This window comes from Microtus oregoni, unplaced genomic scaffold, assembly GCF_018167655.1.
Source record: "Microtus oregoni isolate MIOR12 unplaced genomic scaffold, Mior012 000036F_ref0000092, whole genome shotgun sequence".
In the NCBI taxonomy this organism is placed as follows: domain Eukaryota; kingdom Metazoa; phylum Chordata; class Mammalia; order Rodentia; family Cricetidae; genus Microtus; species Microtus oregoni.
In genome coordinates this window covers 3,321,439-3,340,082 of record NW_024543095.1, presented here as the reverse complement: position 1 = coordinate 3,340,082, position 18,644 = coordinate 3,321,439, and the positions used below count along the sequence as shown (strand labels likewise).

Sequence of the window (18,644 nt, the reverse complement as noted above, 5' to 3'; positions counted from 1 at the left end):
CAAAGAAGCTTCTTTATTAACCACTGCTAATAAAACATATTCACAGCATACAGAGGGTAATCCCACATCATCTCCCCTTTTCTGTCTAAACAAAAAGGAATGTTTTTAACTTTAACATAGTAAAATTACATACAACAAAACAGGTATCAAGCAAGAATTATAGTTATAATATTTATATATAATTTATCTTTTATCATAACTAAGGAAAACTATAACTGTCTGTCTTCAGCTTCATCAAAGACCCAAGAAGTATATAATATTACCTCTAAACAGGCAGTGCGTTGCAAGCAACTTCCAAACCTCTAGAATTGACAGAGACATAATGCTGCCTAGACAGTCATCCAAAGTTCTTCTTTATTGTTGGAGTATACATCTTCAGCCTATAGGCCCATAGTATCTGGCAGAATCTTCCATGGAACAGGAAATTTGAAAGTTTGTTTCACCTGTATTGGCAGTTTGTCAGCCATTTTCTTCTGTGTCCTGCAGAATTTCTGGCAGACTCTTCTGTGAAACAGAAACCCTGAAGAACTATTTCATCTTTTGGAAAGTTTAGCAGTCACTTTTCTGGGTCTTGCATGTCTGGTTCATATAACATACCATCAAGCAATCCAGGCAAGAACAACAGCAAATTCCTGTCTAAATGATTAGCCTTGTCACATTGAAGACAAATTCCATAACGAATTTCTTCAATGCCCATCACCCTCTCTGAAGTATTGGTGCTGCCAGAAGCAGACATATTGAGAAAAGTCTAAGTTCTTAAAACATTTTAAATGCCATATTCTGTAGGTCTTTGAAAGGTTTGGAGAATATCTGCCCATCTGAAATATATCTCTGTACATCTAGAGAACATAACATGACTAAAGGTTTGATTATTATAGATGACTATCTATTAATCTGTATTTCTTAATTGTAAACAAAATAGAAATATACATATAACAAAATTGACCTTCCTAATGTATTTATCTGTATATAATATTCCCCTTATTTGTGACCATTAACCATTTATTACTACCCTTTCAAAATGAAAATAAACATTTATAAACAATCATTTTGGGAATTTGGGCATAGTTTTCTCCAAATTGTTTCCTACTGTTTGCTGGGTGAAGTATTTTTAAGGTTTACAGAGTCCTTTCAGTGGGCTCTTGTTTCAACAAACCACATTAGACTGGAAGCAATCCACACGTTTCCATCCTCTGTGGAAACAAAAGCAGAACCTCTTTTCCAAAGTAATGCATCCTTAGACTCAAGTTTCGAAGATACCTTTAAAATATATATGTTGGTTTAGCATAGCAGCCCATACAATGAAATGTCTCTCTATACTTAGGTCATTCACAGTCAAAAAATTCAAAGAAAATACAATAATATACATAGTTCAGACTCTTTGTTTATTTTCCATCTTTATGTTGCTTTTTTACTCTATTATTTTTTAATATTTATTTTATTATTTTTATTCTTTCTACTCTCTCTTAAGCCCATGTACATTTATCCAACACTGTGACCTATTCAGAGGTCTTTTTTTTAAAAAATGAATTTGCATATCTGTAATCATCCTCTGACCAGGTGTACTTCTTAAAATGCTAAGCGGTGGCAAGGCTAGGACTTAGGCTTGTGGCTTTGCCTTTTGGTTCTGCCCAGTCCAACATGGTGAATGTATGTTGATTGCCAGCATTGTGAGCCACACTTGCCTCTCCAGCTCCAGGAAGATAGTGAGTCTCTATTGCCACTGTTAAGCAACTTGCTGCATGCTGTTCACAAACCCCTTAAGTACTCTGTAACAGGACCTCCTGAAAGAGTCAAAGCCATTCATGCCACCAGCACAAACCAGGAAGCCAGCTCTAAAAGGGTTTGTGCCTCTGCTCACCACCAGCAAATAGAGCCTATCTGAAAAAAAAATGCAGCTTCCAAGAAGTTCCAATTGACTCCCATTTTTGTGGGTCTAGAAGCCTAATTTTTTGGGTTTTTAAAGCTTTTTTAGGCTTTATGTGAATGTATGTTGCCTCATGTTGGGCGCCGTTTTATAAAGGAGATTGCTTGTATGTTTCCAGCCACCCAGACCTGAATGAGCACACAGAAACTATATTAATTTCATCACTATTTGACCAATATCTCAAGCATATTCCTAGCTAGCTCTTATATCTTAAATTAACCCATTTCTATTAATCGGTGTATTGCCATGAGGCTGTGACCTTCCAGTAATGTTCCAGTGTCTGTCTCCTTCAGCAGCTACATGGCATCCCCATGACTTCACCTACTCTCTCTATATCTCTGTTAAGATTTCCTGCCTGGCTTTATTCTGCTCTGCTATTGGCGAAAGAAGCTTCTTTATTAACCAACGGTAATAAAACATATTCACAGCATACAGAGGAGAATCCCACAGCATTAATGAGCTGGTGCAAGAGTGAGGGAGGATGATCCCCAACACTATCCTTGGGTTTCCACATGCAAGTGTATACACATGTGGTATCCACACATGTATCTACTGTACCCACAGCCACAATGACGCCCATTATTACATAGTCAACCTATATGTACTCACCATACCAGATATCCAGTGTATGCTTATTGCATTTATGCTTCCTTGTGAAAATCCCATGATGTAATCTCTGTTTTACTCCCTATGTTGTGGCTGAAAAGAGTGAAGAACAAAGATGGTAAATGGTTTTCCCTCAGACACATGCTGGCAATTGGCAAAGATAGGTTTTAAACATATCTTTTCAAAATATCCCGATGTCAGGCAGAATATATGCCTCTAAGGACCTTTCTACTATCTCCCCTGACTCCTCAGTGCCTCTTACCCATGGGTGTTGATAGAAAACAGGGGAGAGGAAGGGGTTCCAACTGTAGTCAACATCTCCTTGAATTCCACAAGTCAAGACAGCTCAGTTCATCCCCAAGGAGCAAAGTAATGTCTGGATAACAGAAGCCAGGGAAGTACGTGAGCATCTACCCTCATAGCAATGAAAGACTGCCCTGGGATGAGGAGATAGCTTAGAGACTGGATGTTTGCCACACAATTGTGAGGACCTGAGTTAGGACCCCAGAACCAACAAAATGTCAGATGACTGTAACAACCTGCCTGGAATTCTAGTCGCAGAAGGTAGAGAGAAAGCTGTCTAGTTAGATTAGCCTTATCTATGAGTTCTGGGTTTAAGATATCTTGCCTCATGACTAAGGTGTAAAATCAACTGAGGAAGATTTCCAGCATAAAATCTTGGGCCTTCATATGCACACACACCTATATACATGTGTGTGTGTGTGTGTGTGCGTGTGCATGCACACACACACACACACACAAATGGAGGAGAAACTATATATTATGGCCACTACCTTGTGTGAGTTCATGGAGTTCATAGGAGATATGTCATTCATGCTAACATGCTTCCCTTTGTACATATAAGGAAACCAAGCCTCAAGTGGTTAAATGAATTGCCCCCATAACACAAGACTAATTTGACACGGTGCTGGGAGACATTCTAGGAACTTTCTGGTGATCTTTCCCTTTCCCTCCTTGCCTAGTGTGTTCTCTCACTCCATTCTCACTGTAGCTTCTGGCCTGTGAACAGACCTTCTCACCAGCAGGGAGCTTCCAGCAACCATCAAAGAGCAGTTTATTGGCAGAAGAGAAGATTTAGTTTGAGAGAACCCTAAACGCCTTCCTGGAGATGAATTGAGCCATCCACTCACGGGGAGATATTTGAAACCTCGCCATGTGTGGCTTTGCCAGCTCGTTCCAGAAAAACAACAACAACAACAACAACAAATACCAGTGGATTTTTGAGAATTTTCCTAATTATATAAGTTATTGCTTTGTTTGTTTGTTACCCAAAGCATTAAGTAATTAGAATAAAAATCACAGGGTTTTAGTACCAGTTCTGCAACTCACCCACTGTGCATTTTTTGGCAAGCCCCACAATGCCTCCGGCTTCAGTTTCTGTATTTCAGATGGACTCCAAAGTCCCTCCTGATTCTTATGGTCTGCAATTGAGAGGTTCTGACGGATCAGTTAAGGAAAGGAGACACGGACTTCTACTCCAGGATTGGCAGCTGCTGGGGTGGGGCATTACTTTGAGCTGGGATAGTCCTGAAGGGCTAACTGGTTTGGGAATGCTGGTTCTCCTGTTCTGCTTAATGAACGGTAGCTTAAATACAGACGCCTCTAAAGGCCAGTGGCAAGAGCATCACCGCATATCCTGACACCTCATGTAATTCTTTTTATTAAATACACAAAGTAGCCTTCTCAGGAACACACAGGGATGTCTGTTCCATCTCCATGTAAATGAGCCCAGTAAATTAGCCCAGTTACATGTGCCAATGAATGGATCCCTGAGAAGTAAGAGCTGGTGGTTACTGACCGTGACACTCAGGTAGCTCAGATTTGGCACTCTCTGGAGAGGTAGCATTCAAGAGGCTCTCATCAAACAAGGGAAATGTCCTTTGTATTGTGTGAAGGACCCTGACAAATGACACACATGACTCAGGGTTAGATTTTTCCTTGCATGGATCTAAGGGTTTGTCCAATGGAGGAAAAGGTTTTGACCTCAAATGTCATTCACTCCAAGTTCTAATAGCCTTTGGTTCTGGGATTGTTGCCTAAAGGTGATACCACCTGCCATATGCTGCAAAAGAATACTGAAAAGGGCCATCTGCTATCATAAAGACTATTTCTCATGGTCAACTGAAATCCATATTAGGGTGTGTGTGTTGTAGGGAGGCTGCTTGTTTGTTCCTGGCCACTCAACCCTGAAATAATCACACAGAAACCATATTATTTGCAATACTGTTTGGCCAATAGCTTAAACTGTATTTCTGGCTAGCTCATATCTTAAATTAACCCATCTATATCTCCATTAATCTGCGTATCTTTACGAGGCTGTGTCTCACCAGGTAAAGTTCCAGCATCTGTCTTTGGTGGGGATGCATGGCTTCTCTCTGACTCTGCCTTGTTTCTTCCAGCATTCAGTTTAGTTTTCTACACCTAGCTCCATTCTGCCCTGCTATAGACCTGCCTAAATCAGTTTCTTCATTCATTAACCAATAAAAGCAACACCACACATACAGAAGGACTTCTCACATCAGTTATGACCGTGGAAATTATGAATCTGCCAAAGTCTGTTGTCAATTTGTCCCAGAATCAGCTGTCGGCCTGGGTTCTGAAACACTCTTGACAGAGAGGATGAGTCCATGTCATGGGGCCCACAAGCATGGCATCATCTCTTCTGCTGAATTCTACAACATTTGCATCCTAACTTTCTGGGGCAGCTGCTCTTTAAAGCCCCTGCTGTAGCTGAGGTCACTTAGATGATGACTGGTTTTGAGGGAATGTCCTGAAAACTAGAGGTGGTTGGTTGCTGGTGCCTTGCTTCTGCTTTGAAATTGAGCCACGGTGATTTAGAAAGCCAGTGGGCAGTCTCTACATTAACGGGTTGAAGATTTAGGAGACACAGATGGCCATTTGGAGGACCTCAGGGTCATCTGGATACAAAGGCAGATGGATGGATTTTTCTAAGCCCAACCAAGAGGAAATCCAGGGCCTGAAGATACCAGGTCTCCCTGTTACCATTCTGTGGTTTACAGCACCGGGAACCCCATCCCTTGAGTGTCTTTTCCTGGTATGTGGCCTGGGTCAAGAAGCTCCCACCTCTGTCTTAACTGCTTTAGGCCTTAGGCATGGCCACTTTGTTGTTGGTAGTCTCACCCTTTGCTAGAGACCAGATTTCCACCTTTTTCATCTGCAGACTCAGACTGTCAAAGCAGGCAGCCATTGCCAACCCCTCCAGGCATCTGTCCTACAGTGTGGCTCTGATGGGTTCTGGGACATTTTCCTCAATGACAACATTTCACAGTGAAGCCATGTTTTGAACTTGCTAACTTACTGTTAGTATTTTTGAGCTTTGAAATGTGTCCCCTATCCTGGCAAGTTTCAGGGTATAGATATACAACATGTACGTATGTGTACACACACACACACATACACACACACCAGGTGGGGAAGGGAGGGAGGGAGGGAGAGAGAGAGAGAGAGAGAGAGAGAGAGAGAGAGAGAGAGGAGTGGAGCTCATTCTTGTCTTGACCTGTTGTAACAAACTGCTTGAGGTCCCTTTAGCGAGTCTTTGAAAATCTAGAGTAAGAAGTGCCCCCTTTAAGTATTACATTCCTAGAGTCTCCTTCCAATGCTAGTGGCAAATGTCTGCTAGTCCATAGGTTTGGTTGTGAGATCAGGAGGAGCTGCAGCTGTGGTGATGGAGAGTCAGTGAGCCCCAGCAAAGATAAGTGCTTCCGGGGAAGGGTATTCTTTTTCTCCTATTTTAAATGCAGAAATGTAGGTTCAGATAACAGCCCTCCCCGGGGTTCTTCAGCTGCTTTTTGCAGGACCATCATGACTGTGCCCTGCCAAAGATTTATTTTACAGCACTTCATGTTCCTCCTAGCAGGCTGATCATTTTTAGAAGGTTCCACTATCTTTCTTCCATGAGGGAACTGATAAGAAAGACCAGTATCAGGCATCAGTGATTGATTATAACTGCACACTCAGCAGTTAGGAATAGTATCTTCCTTTCTTTTTTTTATAGTTTTAATTGGCACATGATAATTACTTTCCCCCCCTCATTGTTATTTTTCAATGGTCAGCTTCTCATAGACCAAATAGATATATGCAGTCAAGGCTGAGATCTCTGCATTCTTGTGAAGGTCATAGTGGCTGTAAAGGGTCTAACATTGAGGAGCAATAGATCTGTCTGTAGTTAGGAGGGGCCGCTTGTTCGCCCCAGATGCCCAGAACCAAAATAACCACACAGAAACTATATTAAGCAAAACACTGCTTGGCCCCTTCTTATTGGCTAACTCTTACATATTAATTTAACCCATTTCTATTAATCTGTGCATCATCACGTGGCAGTGGCAATGCAAAGTTTCAGCATGTCTGACTCTGCTGGAGGCTCCATTGCTTCTCCCTGACTCCGCCTTCCTTCTCCCATGCTATAGGCCAAGGCAGTTCTTTATTCATTAACCAATAAAAGCAACACACAGACAGAAGGACCTCCCACACCATCTGTCCCCCGAGGGTGGTGCAGAAATCTGACGATGTGAGCAGTGGGCAGAGTTGAAGTCCAGGAACAGCCATCTTCACAGTGTCCTGGGGCATTAGGTGCTTTCCTCTCTGCTGTCATGAAACTCTTGATGAGAGGTGATGGGAGGAGGAAAGGTTTGCTTTCATGGTTTGAGGGGGATACAATTCATCATGGAGGCAAAGACATGGCTGCCACTGAAGCTCCAGGTGCTCTGTCATGAAATGGAGAGAGATGAACGCCAATGCTCTACCGACTTTCTCCTTTCTCTTCAGCCGAGGACCCCAGGGCATGGTGCTGCCCTCATTCGGGGTGTCTTCCCTCTCAGAATTCCCCTCTGGGATCACCCCACAGACACACCCAAAGACATGCCTCATTAGTGCCCCAGGTGTTGCTTGTTGTAATAACTCAGCAACTGAAATGAGCCACCACACTCAGACATTACTTAATTTGGTCTTTGTCCCTGGGTTTTGATTTTGGAGCTGTGGTGGAGTGAGCAGAAAACCCTGGTTTGACAGTATGCTCCAGCCCTGGGTCTCTTTCTGGCTCTTCCTGGAAGTGGATGGGGGCTATTGTCTTCAAAAAAGTAACCTTTCTGAGTTCCGGTTTCGTCTACAGAGGAGAAAACAGCACCCACCTTTTAGTGTTGCTCTGTAGACTAAATATGTTGATGGGAATATGTACTTAGAATGGTCCCCAGCAGATAAGATGAGGGGTGCCCTGGGCTTACCTGGGCCTGAGGAAGGCTGAGCACTTTGATGAATCCCTTGATCCCTGTGAGTACTTTCTGTGAAAGAGAGCTTAGAGCTTCTGCCTCATAGGCCCTGAGTCAGAAGAGAGCAAAAGAGGGTCTTTAAGAAGCACCCCATAACTAGAACCTTTGACAAGGACTAAAGAAGAGGAGTCTTTCCTGGCGTTGTTAGAGAAAATGATCCCCAGATATTATTGCCTAAAGATATTAAAGGTGGTTTAGAAGGGAGAAAAAAACAACCTGTCTCTCAATGCTTTATAAGAAATTAAATCAGAATGTAGAAAAATCCAATTCAGTTCCATCCAAAACGAGCAGCAATATTAACTCCATTCCTATTTAAAGCCAGGAAGTACAGCTGGGAGAGCAAGAGGGAGGCCTGCCTCCAAGCACTGATTTCAAAACAAACTCATTTGGTGGTGGGGCATTTGCATAGCCTCCTTTCCAAGGCAGGGTTTGACCCCAACACAGTGGATTATTACACTCCCCAGAGGCCAGGCATCCCAGAATGGATGGTTCTCAGTCTGAGGTCTGTTTGCTTAATATGTACACAAGCACATTTGCCAGGCGACGTCTGTTTCGGCACAGCACCCCTCTGTCTCAGATGGAAGTGGGACATCTTTATTTGGAGAAGAATAGATGTGATGGATGATAGCTGTAGAAGCTGAAGTTTTGGGACGGCATCAGTAATTGCCACTGTTGGGTGGGTGGCTGCTCTCTTTTTCTCGTATCTTTTCCCATTTGCTAATGTGAATGGAGATTGGGGGCCTCCCTAGCGAAGCCATGTGTAATGGCCGTGCTATTCATTTTGAGGCCAGTTTGGTATTGCAAGGTACCAAACATAGTACCAGTTTTATCCTGGCATTCTGATCCCAAAGCAAGGTGTCTGGCAAGCCAGCGCTGATGGTCAGGGGGCTGAGGAGGAGGCTCAGTTAGCTTAGAATGCACACGGTCCTGAATTTTCTCAACAGCAGCGCAGAGACAAGGATTATATACCTAGGATTCTACCACTCAGGCAATGGAAACAGGAGGGTCAGGGTGATCATCCTCAGTTACACAGACAATCTGAAAGCCCAATTGGATAGATGAGTCTCTGGTCGGGAGGGGGTGGGGCGGGGAGAGGTTGATTAACAAAACCGGCAGTTCCTCCACAGACACTCTCAACAGCAGCACTGCCGCCCTCAGAGGCAGACAGACCATCTTCAGTGCTGAGAAGATACAAAGGCGGCGAGTGACAGGGCAACACAAACGAGGTACCATCTCCCCATTATAAAGGGGAATTGTCTGCAGCATGAAAGGGCGAGTGGTATTAACCTTAGGACCGCAGGATATAGCTCCTGGAGAGCTGCTGGGAAACATAAAACCAATCTCTCTTGCCCAGAAACAGAAAGACACTTAATAGAAGTGTAATTGAGAGTCCACCCGCCCCCCACCCCTTCTAACTTAGATAGTTTGGCTGTGTCGATGGGAATCACTTCACTTTCATTCCGAGGAAGGGCCAGCTGTCCATGGATGTGATTACAGGACCATCCAGCGTACCAGGCTTCTTTTGAAGCTGGAAATAGTGGCCCCAAAAAGCAGCTGTTTAAAAGCACCAGTGTTAATTGGGAGTTAGCACCCATTAGCAGGACCACAGATTGATTCATCAAATTAGCAATAACCCCTCCAAAAGCAAGGACTTTGGAATCTTACAAAAGTTAAATTGAGAAAGAACTTTGAAAAACATCTGGCCTTGGTCTTCTACTTGAAGACTTATGAGGTCCAGACAGGGTAGAGGACTTACAAAAGGTCGCCAGCAAATCAGTAACCAAGGAGGGCCAGTTTCACTCGATGCCTGTTTCCAGAATATCTAGTCTGGAAACCGTTTGTTTGGCTGATAAAGGAAACAAGGTCCACACGTGAGACGACATCCTCCATGTTCCATCAGCGTGCTCGGAGAGCCCAGCCATTGCAAAGCACTTCCACCACGTTGGATACTGGACAGTGAATGGATAGGGAGAGCAAAGATGCCAAGAGGCTCAGGTGCCCCGAATGTGAGGCAAGCAGACAGTGCCTGTCAGGATGGTGTCTCCCACACACAAGCCGACGTGGAGCTCAACTTTTCCAGGGCAAGGCTTCTTCCTGCTTCCTTTCCTCCCTAGGTCTCCATACTCAGTGGCTATCCCTGGGCTCCTTCAGGAGAGAATAAGCTAGGACCCACTCATAGTATTATTGACCCACTAGTGGTCTCAGAGGTAGAGGTGGAGATGCCAAGATGGCAAAACAAGGCTGCAAGTACCGTGTGTTTGCTTTGATCTGGGACTTCTCAGTCAGGCACGGCAGGACCTGCCTAGGTCTTCTGCACACACTTCTTAAGACTGAAGGCATCACTTTCAGTGAACAGAGGGGAGGGAATCGAAAGCCAGAGAGTTGGTAAGTATTAGGGGCAGACTCAAATTCAGATGTTACTTGCTTAGAGGAGCTGTGCTCACCCATGGTGAAGCCCTCTCCCTCTTCATGGCAAGCACAGCCCCTCAGTGTCCCGGGAGTTTGGGGAACAACGTCTGTTCTTTCCTTTTGGCAGCCTGGCCCATGGCCACTGATGGAATTGCCCCTTTCTTGTCCTGGATGGGTGGAGGCTGTGGAAGAGGCAAAGGCCGGACTGCTAGAGGTCCTGGCCCACGTTTGGGGAGCAGCTTGTTCCAATGACCTCCTTTGTCATTGCAGGTCTGGAGTGCAGCTTTGACTTCCCCTGTGAGCTGGAGTATTCCCCTCCTCTCCACAACCACGGGAACCAGAGCTGGTCCTGGCGACGTGTGCCCGCAGAGGAGGCCTCGCAGATGGACTTGTTGGATGGGCCAGAGGCAGAACAATCTAAGGAGACGCCCAGAGGTAAGGGGAGAGGGTCCTGGGTGGGCCCGGATGAGGCTCAGCTGCCTATTTCCTTGAAATGAAAAGGTTTTCCCAACCCTGTTCTGCCTTTGTCTCTTTGGAAATAGTCTTTGATATCTGTACTTCGCCATGGCTGTTTGACCTATCTATCAGGGAACACGTGAGTCAAATTTTCAGATGAATCTAGCCCTTTACTCTTCCCGAGTAATAGAGTAGGATTCTAGAACTCTTCAACATAGATTTCCCAAGGTAAGACACTGATAACTTGTTGATCTGTTTGTCCATCTAGAATGAGGTTGCCAAGGAAAACCCGAGTCACTCAGTTGATTTGAATTTCTTAAAAAGAAATAAGCACTCTTTTCATATGTCTCAGGTGATGCTCAAAACATACTTAGACCAAAACCTATTCCAACCGTATGGAAAACTTCAAGTGTGTTCTGCATTTTTATTTGCTGAATCTGCCAATCTCAATGGGGGAGGTGCTGTACAACTGGGTTCAATGTGCGTTCCAGAGTCATTCATGAATATTCAGGCTGCATGCTTGTTTTGCGCGGTGCTTTCAGCGGTCCCAAGCTGTTTATGAATATCGCCTGCCAAATTTTCGGGACCTGAAGATTAGACACTGAATTGTGGTTCTGGGTGCACATTTTGGAAGAGTTTTTACAGAGAGATGTGAAAACATTAAGCCCACTTCAGCCTTCTGGTCTCTCTAGCCAAGCAGAACCACAAGACTTCCGATTCCTCAGACACAGAAAACTTGGTTGGTGTTTTCTATTTCCATCCATTTGTATGCAAAATTCAAGAAGTCCTTGTTTTTACTGCTGAGTAATACTCTAATATGTATATATTCCATACTTTCTTCATCCATTCTTCCATTGAAGGGCATCTAGGTTGTTTCCAGGTTCTGGCTATTACAAACAATGCTGCTATGAACATAGTTGAGCATATATTTTTGTTGTATGATAGGGCCTCTCTTGGGTATATTCCCAAGAGTGGTATTGCTGGGTCCAGGGGTAGGTTGATCCCGAATTTCCTGAGAAACCACCACACTGCTTTCCAGAGTGGTTGCACAAGTTTGCATTCCCACCAGCAATGGATGAGTGTACCCCTTTCTCCACAACCTCTCCAGCAAAGGCTATCATTGGTGTTTTTTATTTTAGCCATTCTGACAGGTGTAAGATGGTATCTTAAAGTTGTCTTGAGGTAAGCCAGACCCAAAAAGAGGAACATGGGATGTACTCTCTCATATTTGGTTTCTAGCCATAAATAAAGGACATTGAGCCTATAATTCGCCATCCTAGAGAAGCTAAATAAGAAGGTGAACCCAAAGAAAAACATATAGGCATCCTCCTGAATATTAACCTTCATCAGGCGATGAAAGGAGACAGAGACAGAGACCCACATTGGAGCACCGGACAGAAATCTCAAGGTCCAAATCAGGAGCAGAAGGAGAGAGCACGAGCAAGGAACTCAGGACCGCGAGGGGTACATCCACACACTGAGACAATGGGGATGTTCTATCGGGAATTCACCAAGGCCAGCTGGCCTGGGTCTGAAAAAGCATGGGATAAAACCGGACTTGCTGAACATAGCGGACAATGAGGACTACTGAGAACTCAAGAACAATGGCAATGGGTTTTTGATCCTACTGCACCTACTGGCTTTGGGGGAGCCTAGGCAGTTTGGATGCTCACCTTACTAGACCTGGATGGAGGTGGGTGGTCCTTGGACTTCCCACAGGTCAGGGAACCCTGATTGCTCTTCGAGCTGATGAGGGAGGGGGACTTGATCGGGGGAGGAGCAGGGAAATGGGAGGCAGTGGCGGGGAGGAGGCAGAAATCCTTAATAAATAAATAAATTAAAAATAAATAAATAAACAAAAAAAAAAGAAAAAAGAAAAAAAAACTTGGTTGGCCCTCAAATTGACAGCATGGTTTTCTGGTCTTTAGGAAGAGGTGGAAACTGGGAATGGATTTACTGGGCATACGTAGGACTTGCCATCCTTAGCTGTCCTCTGGGATTCAACACCAGTGAGGGGAAAACCAAGACTCCGAGGAGGGGAATGACTGGACCAAGATCACACACTTTTATGGGCAGGTCTACAAGTCTACCACAATGAATGCCAAGTAAGGCTCTTTCCACCATGTCTCTGTGTCTGTAGCGAAAGCTATGACTGGAGCCTGTCCTGCACCCCAGTTCCTGACGATGACGAACTTGGGCTCATACGTCTGCGGAGTCAATCAGGGGCGGATCTTGTTTGAACTGAGAAATGTGACACAAGCATCATCAGTGCCCTTGGATTTGTCCTATCTGCCACCCTCAATCCCTGGCATTCCAACAGACCTACAAGGCACGATCCCTTTCCATGCACTCTTCCGAACTTACTCTTCTGCTTTCCTGACCCTCTTGAGTTAGTTTGAGGTTGATTTGTGCTTTAAGCTGCCTTCTCCTGGATGAAGATATCTGGTCTGTGTGAGAGTATGCATAGGTAAATCGCTCTTAACCAGGCAGTGCATGGGGGTTTATAACAGAAATCGCAGAAAGCATTGCTTGGAGATGCCAGTCTAGAGATCTGAACTGAGGCCTAGGAATTTGAATATTTTATATTATGAAATCTGGCAGGTACAAAAGATAGCCATAACATGTGTGCACAAATTATAGATGATAGTCTAAGCAACACTCAAGCTTTTCCCACCAAGCTGAAGCATCTCAATGCTGTCTGCCCTCACTTGGCCACAAACATCACTCTACCCTTGGAGGTAACTGGTGTTTTTTTGTATTATATGTTAATCATTCATTTGTCTGTCTTTATGGCCTTACCACCTATGTGTGTGGCCCCCACTCAAAGAAGTTATTAGATCTTCCCCCTTTTAATATAAATAGAATCATTTTATCATCTTGTAACTTGTTCATTCTGATACATGTAGCTTTGGTCTATTGTCTTTGAGGTCCCTTGAATTCATAGCAGGAAGACAACAGTTGCTTTTCTCTCTTCTGTCATTGAATGTTTGGGTTATCTGCAGGTTTTTGCAATTACTGATAACACTACCGTGAGCATTTTTGCAGCTTTCTTTGTGCACTTGTTACAGGTGCCTTGAGTCATACAACAAAGATGAAATTTCTGGGGTGTACATTAAATGCATCTTTTGTCTGATTCTCATTAACCTGGAGTCAACAAGACCCAGGGAGCCTCCTGTTTGCTTCACCAGTGCTAGGATTAGAGGTATTTTACGGTACCTGGCTTGTATGTGGGTTCTGGGGATCAAACTGAGGTTCTCATGATTGTGTAGCCACCGCTTTGCCAACTGAGCTGTCCCCCTCCCTCAGTGGACTTCCTAAAATATTCTAAGTGTATTTTCTTAGGTGGTTCTAAGCCATAACTTCACTTGTGCACTGTTGACATAGGCCATCTTTTCAGATTGACTCTGATGATTCATAGCCACTACTGTGGTTATCTCTGAATTCTAATAGCCAACCTGGCTGGCTAGTTTTATGTCAAACAGACACAGACAAAAGTCTCCTGGGAAGAAGGAACCTAAGGGAGAAAATGCCCCCAGCAGATTGGCCTGTGTGCAAGCCTGTGGAGCATTTTCTTGACTTGTGGTTGAGGTAGGAGTGCTTAGCTCTCTGTGTGCTGTGCCGCCCCTAGGCTGGCGATCCTGGCACTGGAAGAAAGCAAACTGAGCAAACCATGAGGAGCAAGCCAGTAGGCAGGATAGCCTTTGCTTCAGCTCCTGTCTTGGGATCTTGCCTTGACTTCCTTTAATGATGAACTGTGAAATGAACAAAAACCCCTTTCCCGTCCAAATTACTCTTGGTTATTAATTCTTAGCATAGCAATAAAAACCCTAACAAAGACTTCATAAAACCTCTAATTTTTAATCAGTGTGTGTATGTGTTCGTTTTTTGAGGCAGAGTTTCTCTGTATAGTCCTAGTTGTACTGGCACTGGCTCTGTAGACCAGGCTGGCCTCAGACTCACAGAGATCCCCCTGCCTCTGAATCCTGAGTGCTGGGATTAAAGGCATGCACCACCACCACTTGCTGTATATATTTCTTAAATAACTATATTTTATGGATTGAGTGGGCCAGCACGATGTAGTGAATTAGAGGACAGAACAGCTAGACTCTGCATGAGTACCACAGCCTCTGTGATGTCAGGTGGTGTGTATCTGGAAGTTGGGATCTTTTGTATGTTTTAAACAGTGGCAATAAATTGTACACTGCTGATCTCTAACCCGCTTCTCCTTCTCTGTCTTCCTCCTTGTGATCTCTGGCCTGTGTGAGTCACACAGAAAGCTATGAGAAACCAAACTGTGGGAGGAGAGGAGGGAGAGAAATCTCTGTAGCCTGACACATAGCGAGTACCTTTATGTTTTTAGGAAGCTTGATTCCCAAGGGTCAGCACATGCAGCCAATGCAAAATTTCTCTCATTGGGCGAATCAGCCAGGCTGGGAATACCCATCTTTAAGTACACATTTGTCAACTTCAGTCTCTCTGAAAAGCTGTCATTTGAATAATGTGGTGGTATGCAGCCCCCATAAAGATTGTGACATAAGAGACCACCACAAAAGCTGTTGTGTGTGTACCTCTCTGCTTTAGCAAATCCTTTGGTGATGTGGTTGTTCCCACTGTAAGAAATGCACATTCCTCTTCCAGATGAAGGAGTCTATATTAATCAAGGGTCTCTAAAAGAACAGAATTGATGGAATGCGAAAGAGAGAGAGTATAAAAAGGGGAATTATTAGAGTTGTTTACAGGTCATGGTCTGGGTAGTCTAGCAATGGCTGACACACAAAAGAAAGGCTAGAAATTGGCATTTGTTCAACCCATGATCCTGAATGTCTCAGCACCCCAATCTGGTGTTGGAGTCCAGGAGGATTCCCAGAGAGCTACTGGTTTCCAGTCTATCTTGGAATCCTAAAGAAACAAGTTTTAATGCCAGCTAAGGAAGGCCTCAACAACTGGATAGATGAATTTACCAGCAAAAGTGAAGGCAAACAGACTTCTTTTATTTGGACTGCAACCAGGAGGTGTGGCCCTGATTTGGGGTGGGTCTTCTCACTTAAAATGAGTTAGTCAAGAAAATTCCTTCCAGGAGTGCCTTGGCCCTTGTGTTTTAGTTCCTTGCAGATGTAGTCAAGTTGATCGCCAGGATTAGCACAGTCTACTAAACAGAGCATTGAGCGATCATGGAAAATGGGGGAATCAGTCCCCACACATGATGTAGGATTTCTGCTCAGATTTTTCAAACCATGGATGCCTGTTTACTTTTCAAGGCAATTCACTATATCCTTCCTTACCCTTTGAAGTGAGAGGCTGTTCCTAACGAAGTGGGCTGGTATAATGCCGCCCACGCTCATGCCCGCCAAGGTACAGCAAATGAGAATAGCTCTACCAGTCTGGACCCACAGTGCAGCCCTAATGCTCTGCTCCCCAGATTCTCTGTTTTCCAGATGTTGGGGAACATGCTTGCAGTGTGGGTGAGGAAAAGTGATGGAGTATTCTTTAGGGTTTGATGTTTGATCTTTTTTTTTTTAACTGAACATTTATTAGTTGGATGGTATTTAGATTATGTTGCAATATTTCTTGCCAGGGATAAAGATGGGCCAGCAAAAGGCAGAAAAGTAATAACAATCATAGGTAATGAACTCTAAGATTATAAATTTTGAATGATTTTAATTTATGGTCCCTATAACTGAGAATGATATAGGTAAGACATTACAATTTAGAGCAGCAAGATAATAAAAGGGATCATTTTGATAGGACACAATATTTATAAATTAATAAACTCTTGAGGCATCATCAGGTTGGGGCATTCTGTGACTTTTCAAATGCCTGGGGCATGTTTTAATGGATACTACCTCCAGTGTTGCAGAACGCATTCAAGGGGCAGATTTTCCTCTCCCCAGCAAGACTCCATTTCGGTCTCTTATGAATTTCAGCTTAAAAACAAAAGACCCCTTATCACAAGTGTTCCCTCCCTTGCTCCATGCCTTCTCGCATATAAACAAAGAGTGAATTTCAGCATAAGTCTCTTCTGGAGTTCTGCTTCTCGAGTTTTCCCTTTGGTGGACACTCAGTTGGGAAGCTGTTACTGAAATTCTCCTATTCCTCATAAAGGTGACATAGTTTTCAAATGGTTGAAACACATCGCCTTGAGGCCTGGAGCAGCTCCAGATGCTTCTGAACATGACCAGAGTTCCATAACACCTCAGTGGGAGCTGCTCACTCTTCCACTCCACAGTGTTTAGCTCTTGACTTCCAATGACTGCTCTAACAGATTCGTAGAAACTGGGTGGTTTACAGAACCAGCCCAGACATGGATCCTCTCCTGAATATGGAAGTCCAGAGTTGGACATCAAGGCACCGACAGGGTTGGTTCCTTCTGGAGTCTCTGAAAGAGATTCCATCTCACGGCTCTGCCCTGGTTCCTGGTGCTGACTGGGAGCAACTAATGTTCTTTAGCTTAGATGGACTATGGCAGTCTCTGGCCATGCCCTTCTCTCTTTGTCTCAGCAGGGAGAAGAATTGTCCTAGACTTATGACCTGCCTTACATCCAACATGGTTTCATCTCAGGATCCTTAATTAAATCTGCAAAAAACAAAACAAACAAAAAACATTCCTAAATGCCTTCTCTGACATAGGTTTTGGAGCTTTGGGTTCTTATCTCCTGTCTAAGTGGGTACTTAATGGGTTTTCCTCTTTTATCTCAGTTGGGACGTAGACCCCATTTCTTTCTCTCTGCACCCATGGGTTGAGCTCTCAAAGCTTCAGGGGGTCCAGTGAAGCAGATTCAGGAGACAGCAATTAGTGCCAGAATTGCTAATCCTTCCTCTTGTTTCAAAGGACTTAAATTTCCTCAAAGAAACCCCAGGAGGCTGTGGTGGTAAATATTTATGCTCTAAGATATTTGGGATTCTGAGACAGGAGAACTCCTGGCTGGCCTGAGATGCCTAGGGAAACCCAGTCCCTGATTTAGCCCCATACCCACTCCTCCCTCTCCAGTCACTCTTGCGGGCTAGGTGGCTGAACTGCCCTGCTGTGCATGTCCTGACTCTTGATGCTTTGGTTGTGGGTAAATGCCAAGAGTGATGAAATCTGCCAGGTCTCCTTTTACACAGTGAAGTTCATCATTTCTGTCTTCAGCCTCCATTTGCAGATTGCCTGACAGCTCCTCAATTAACCCCTCAGCCGCTGAGTCATGCATGGGTTCATGTTCGCTCTTTCTGGAAGGCGAGTTCCATGTGTGAGCGAGCCAAAGGAGGTTGTGTCTTCAGCAGACTAGGGCAGGCTGCCAGTGAGTCAGAGAGGAGACGAGCTCAGAGTTGACAAATCACTGTGCTATGTCCCAAGAGCACTGCCCTCATTCCTGCCCTGATAGTGGCATGTCCTAGTGCAGGCTGAAAGTCGAGTAGTTACAACCCACAGGGCCCAGTGGTTGCCCCTGAGGTCACTTGGTTAATGAAAGTTAACAATTGCATGTTTCACTTTCTCAATATGAGAAACCTTTACCAAAGACCTCTGGTTTTAGAAGGATGTTGAAGAAGTTGGAGCAGGCAAGAGTGATAAGCCACCTGGAATAAAAGAAACACACAATCGAGATAATGGGTGATTGGCAGAGCAGGAATCTGAACATAAAAAGAAATGTTCTTTCTTTTCACTTACTTCAGATTGGTATTGGGGCATCTGTGTAAGAATTGCCAAGTTCCAGTTCCCTCAAGCTGCCATCCTGGGATGCTGTCTCAGACTCCTGTTGTTTCACATTTACGGCAGCGTCTCCAGGCTTTGCTGTATTTCATGGTCCTTCATGATATAACATAGTTTTAAGCATGTGCCTGTGTATCATTTATCATGTATATACACATAGCTGGATACTACTACTGGCAAAGTTTAATTTGTTTTTTTCTAAGATGAAAAGAAATATAATATTGGCCATACTGAGCCCACACACCTGTAT

General features: G+C 44.1%; 1 protein-coding gene across 1 annotated transcript in view; it reads left to right on the top strand.

Moving 5' to 3' along the window:
* The window catches only part of Alk (ALK receptor tyrosine kinase), a 737,647-nt gene that overhangs the window by 221,204 nt on the left and 497,799 nt on the right, over positions 1–18,644 (top strand). The window contains exon 3 of the mRNA XM_041630919.1: positions 10,519–10,683. Coding sequence (XP_041486853.1) covers positions 10,519–10,683 — 165 coding nt within the window. The remainder of the gene's footprint in view (positions 1–10,518; positions 10,684–18,644) is intronic.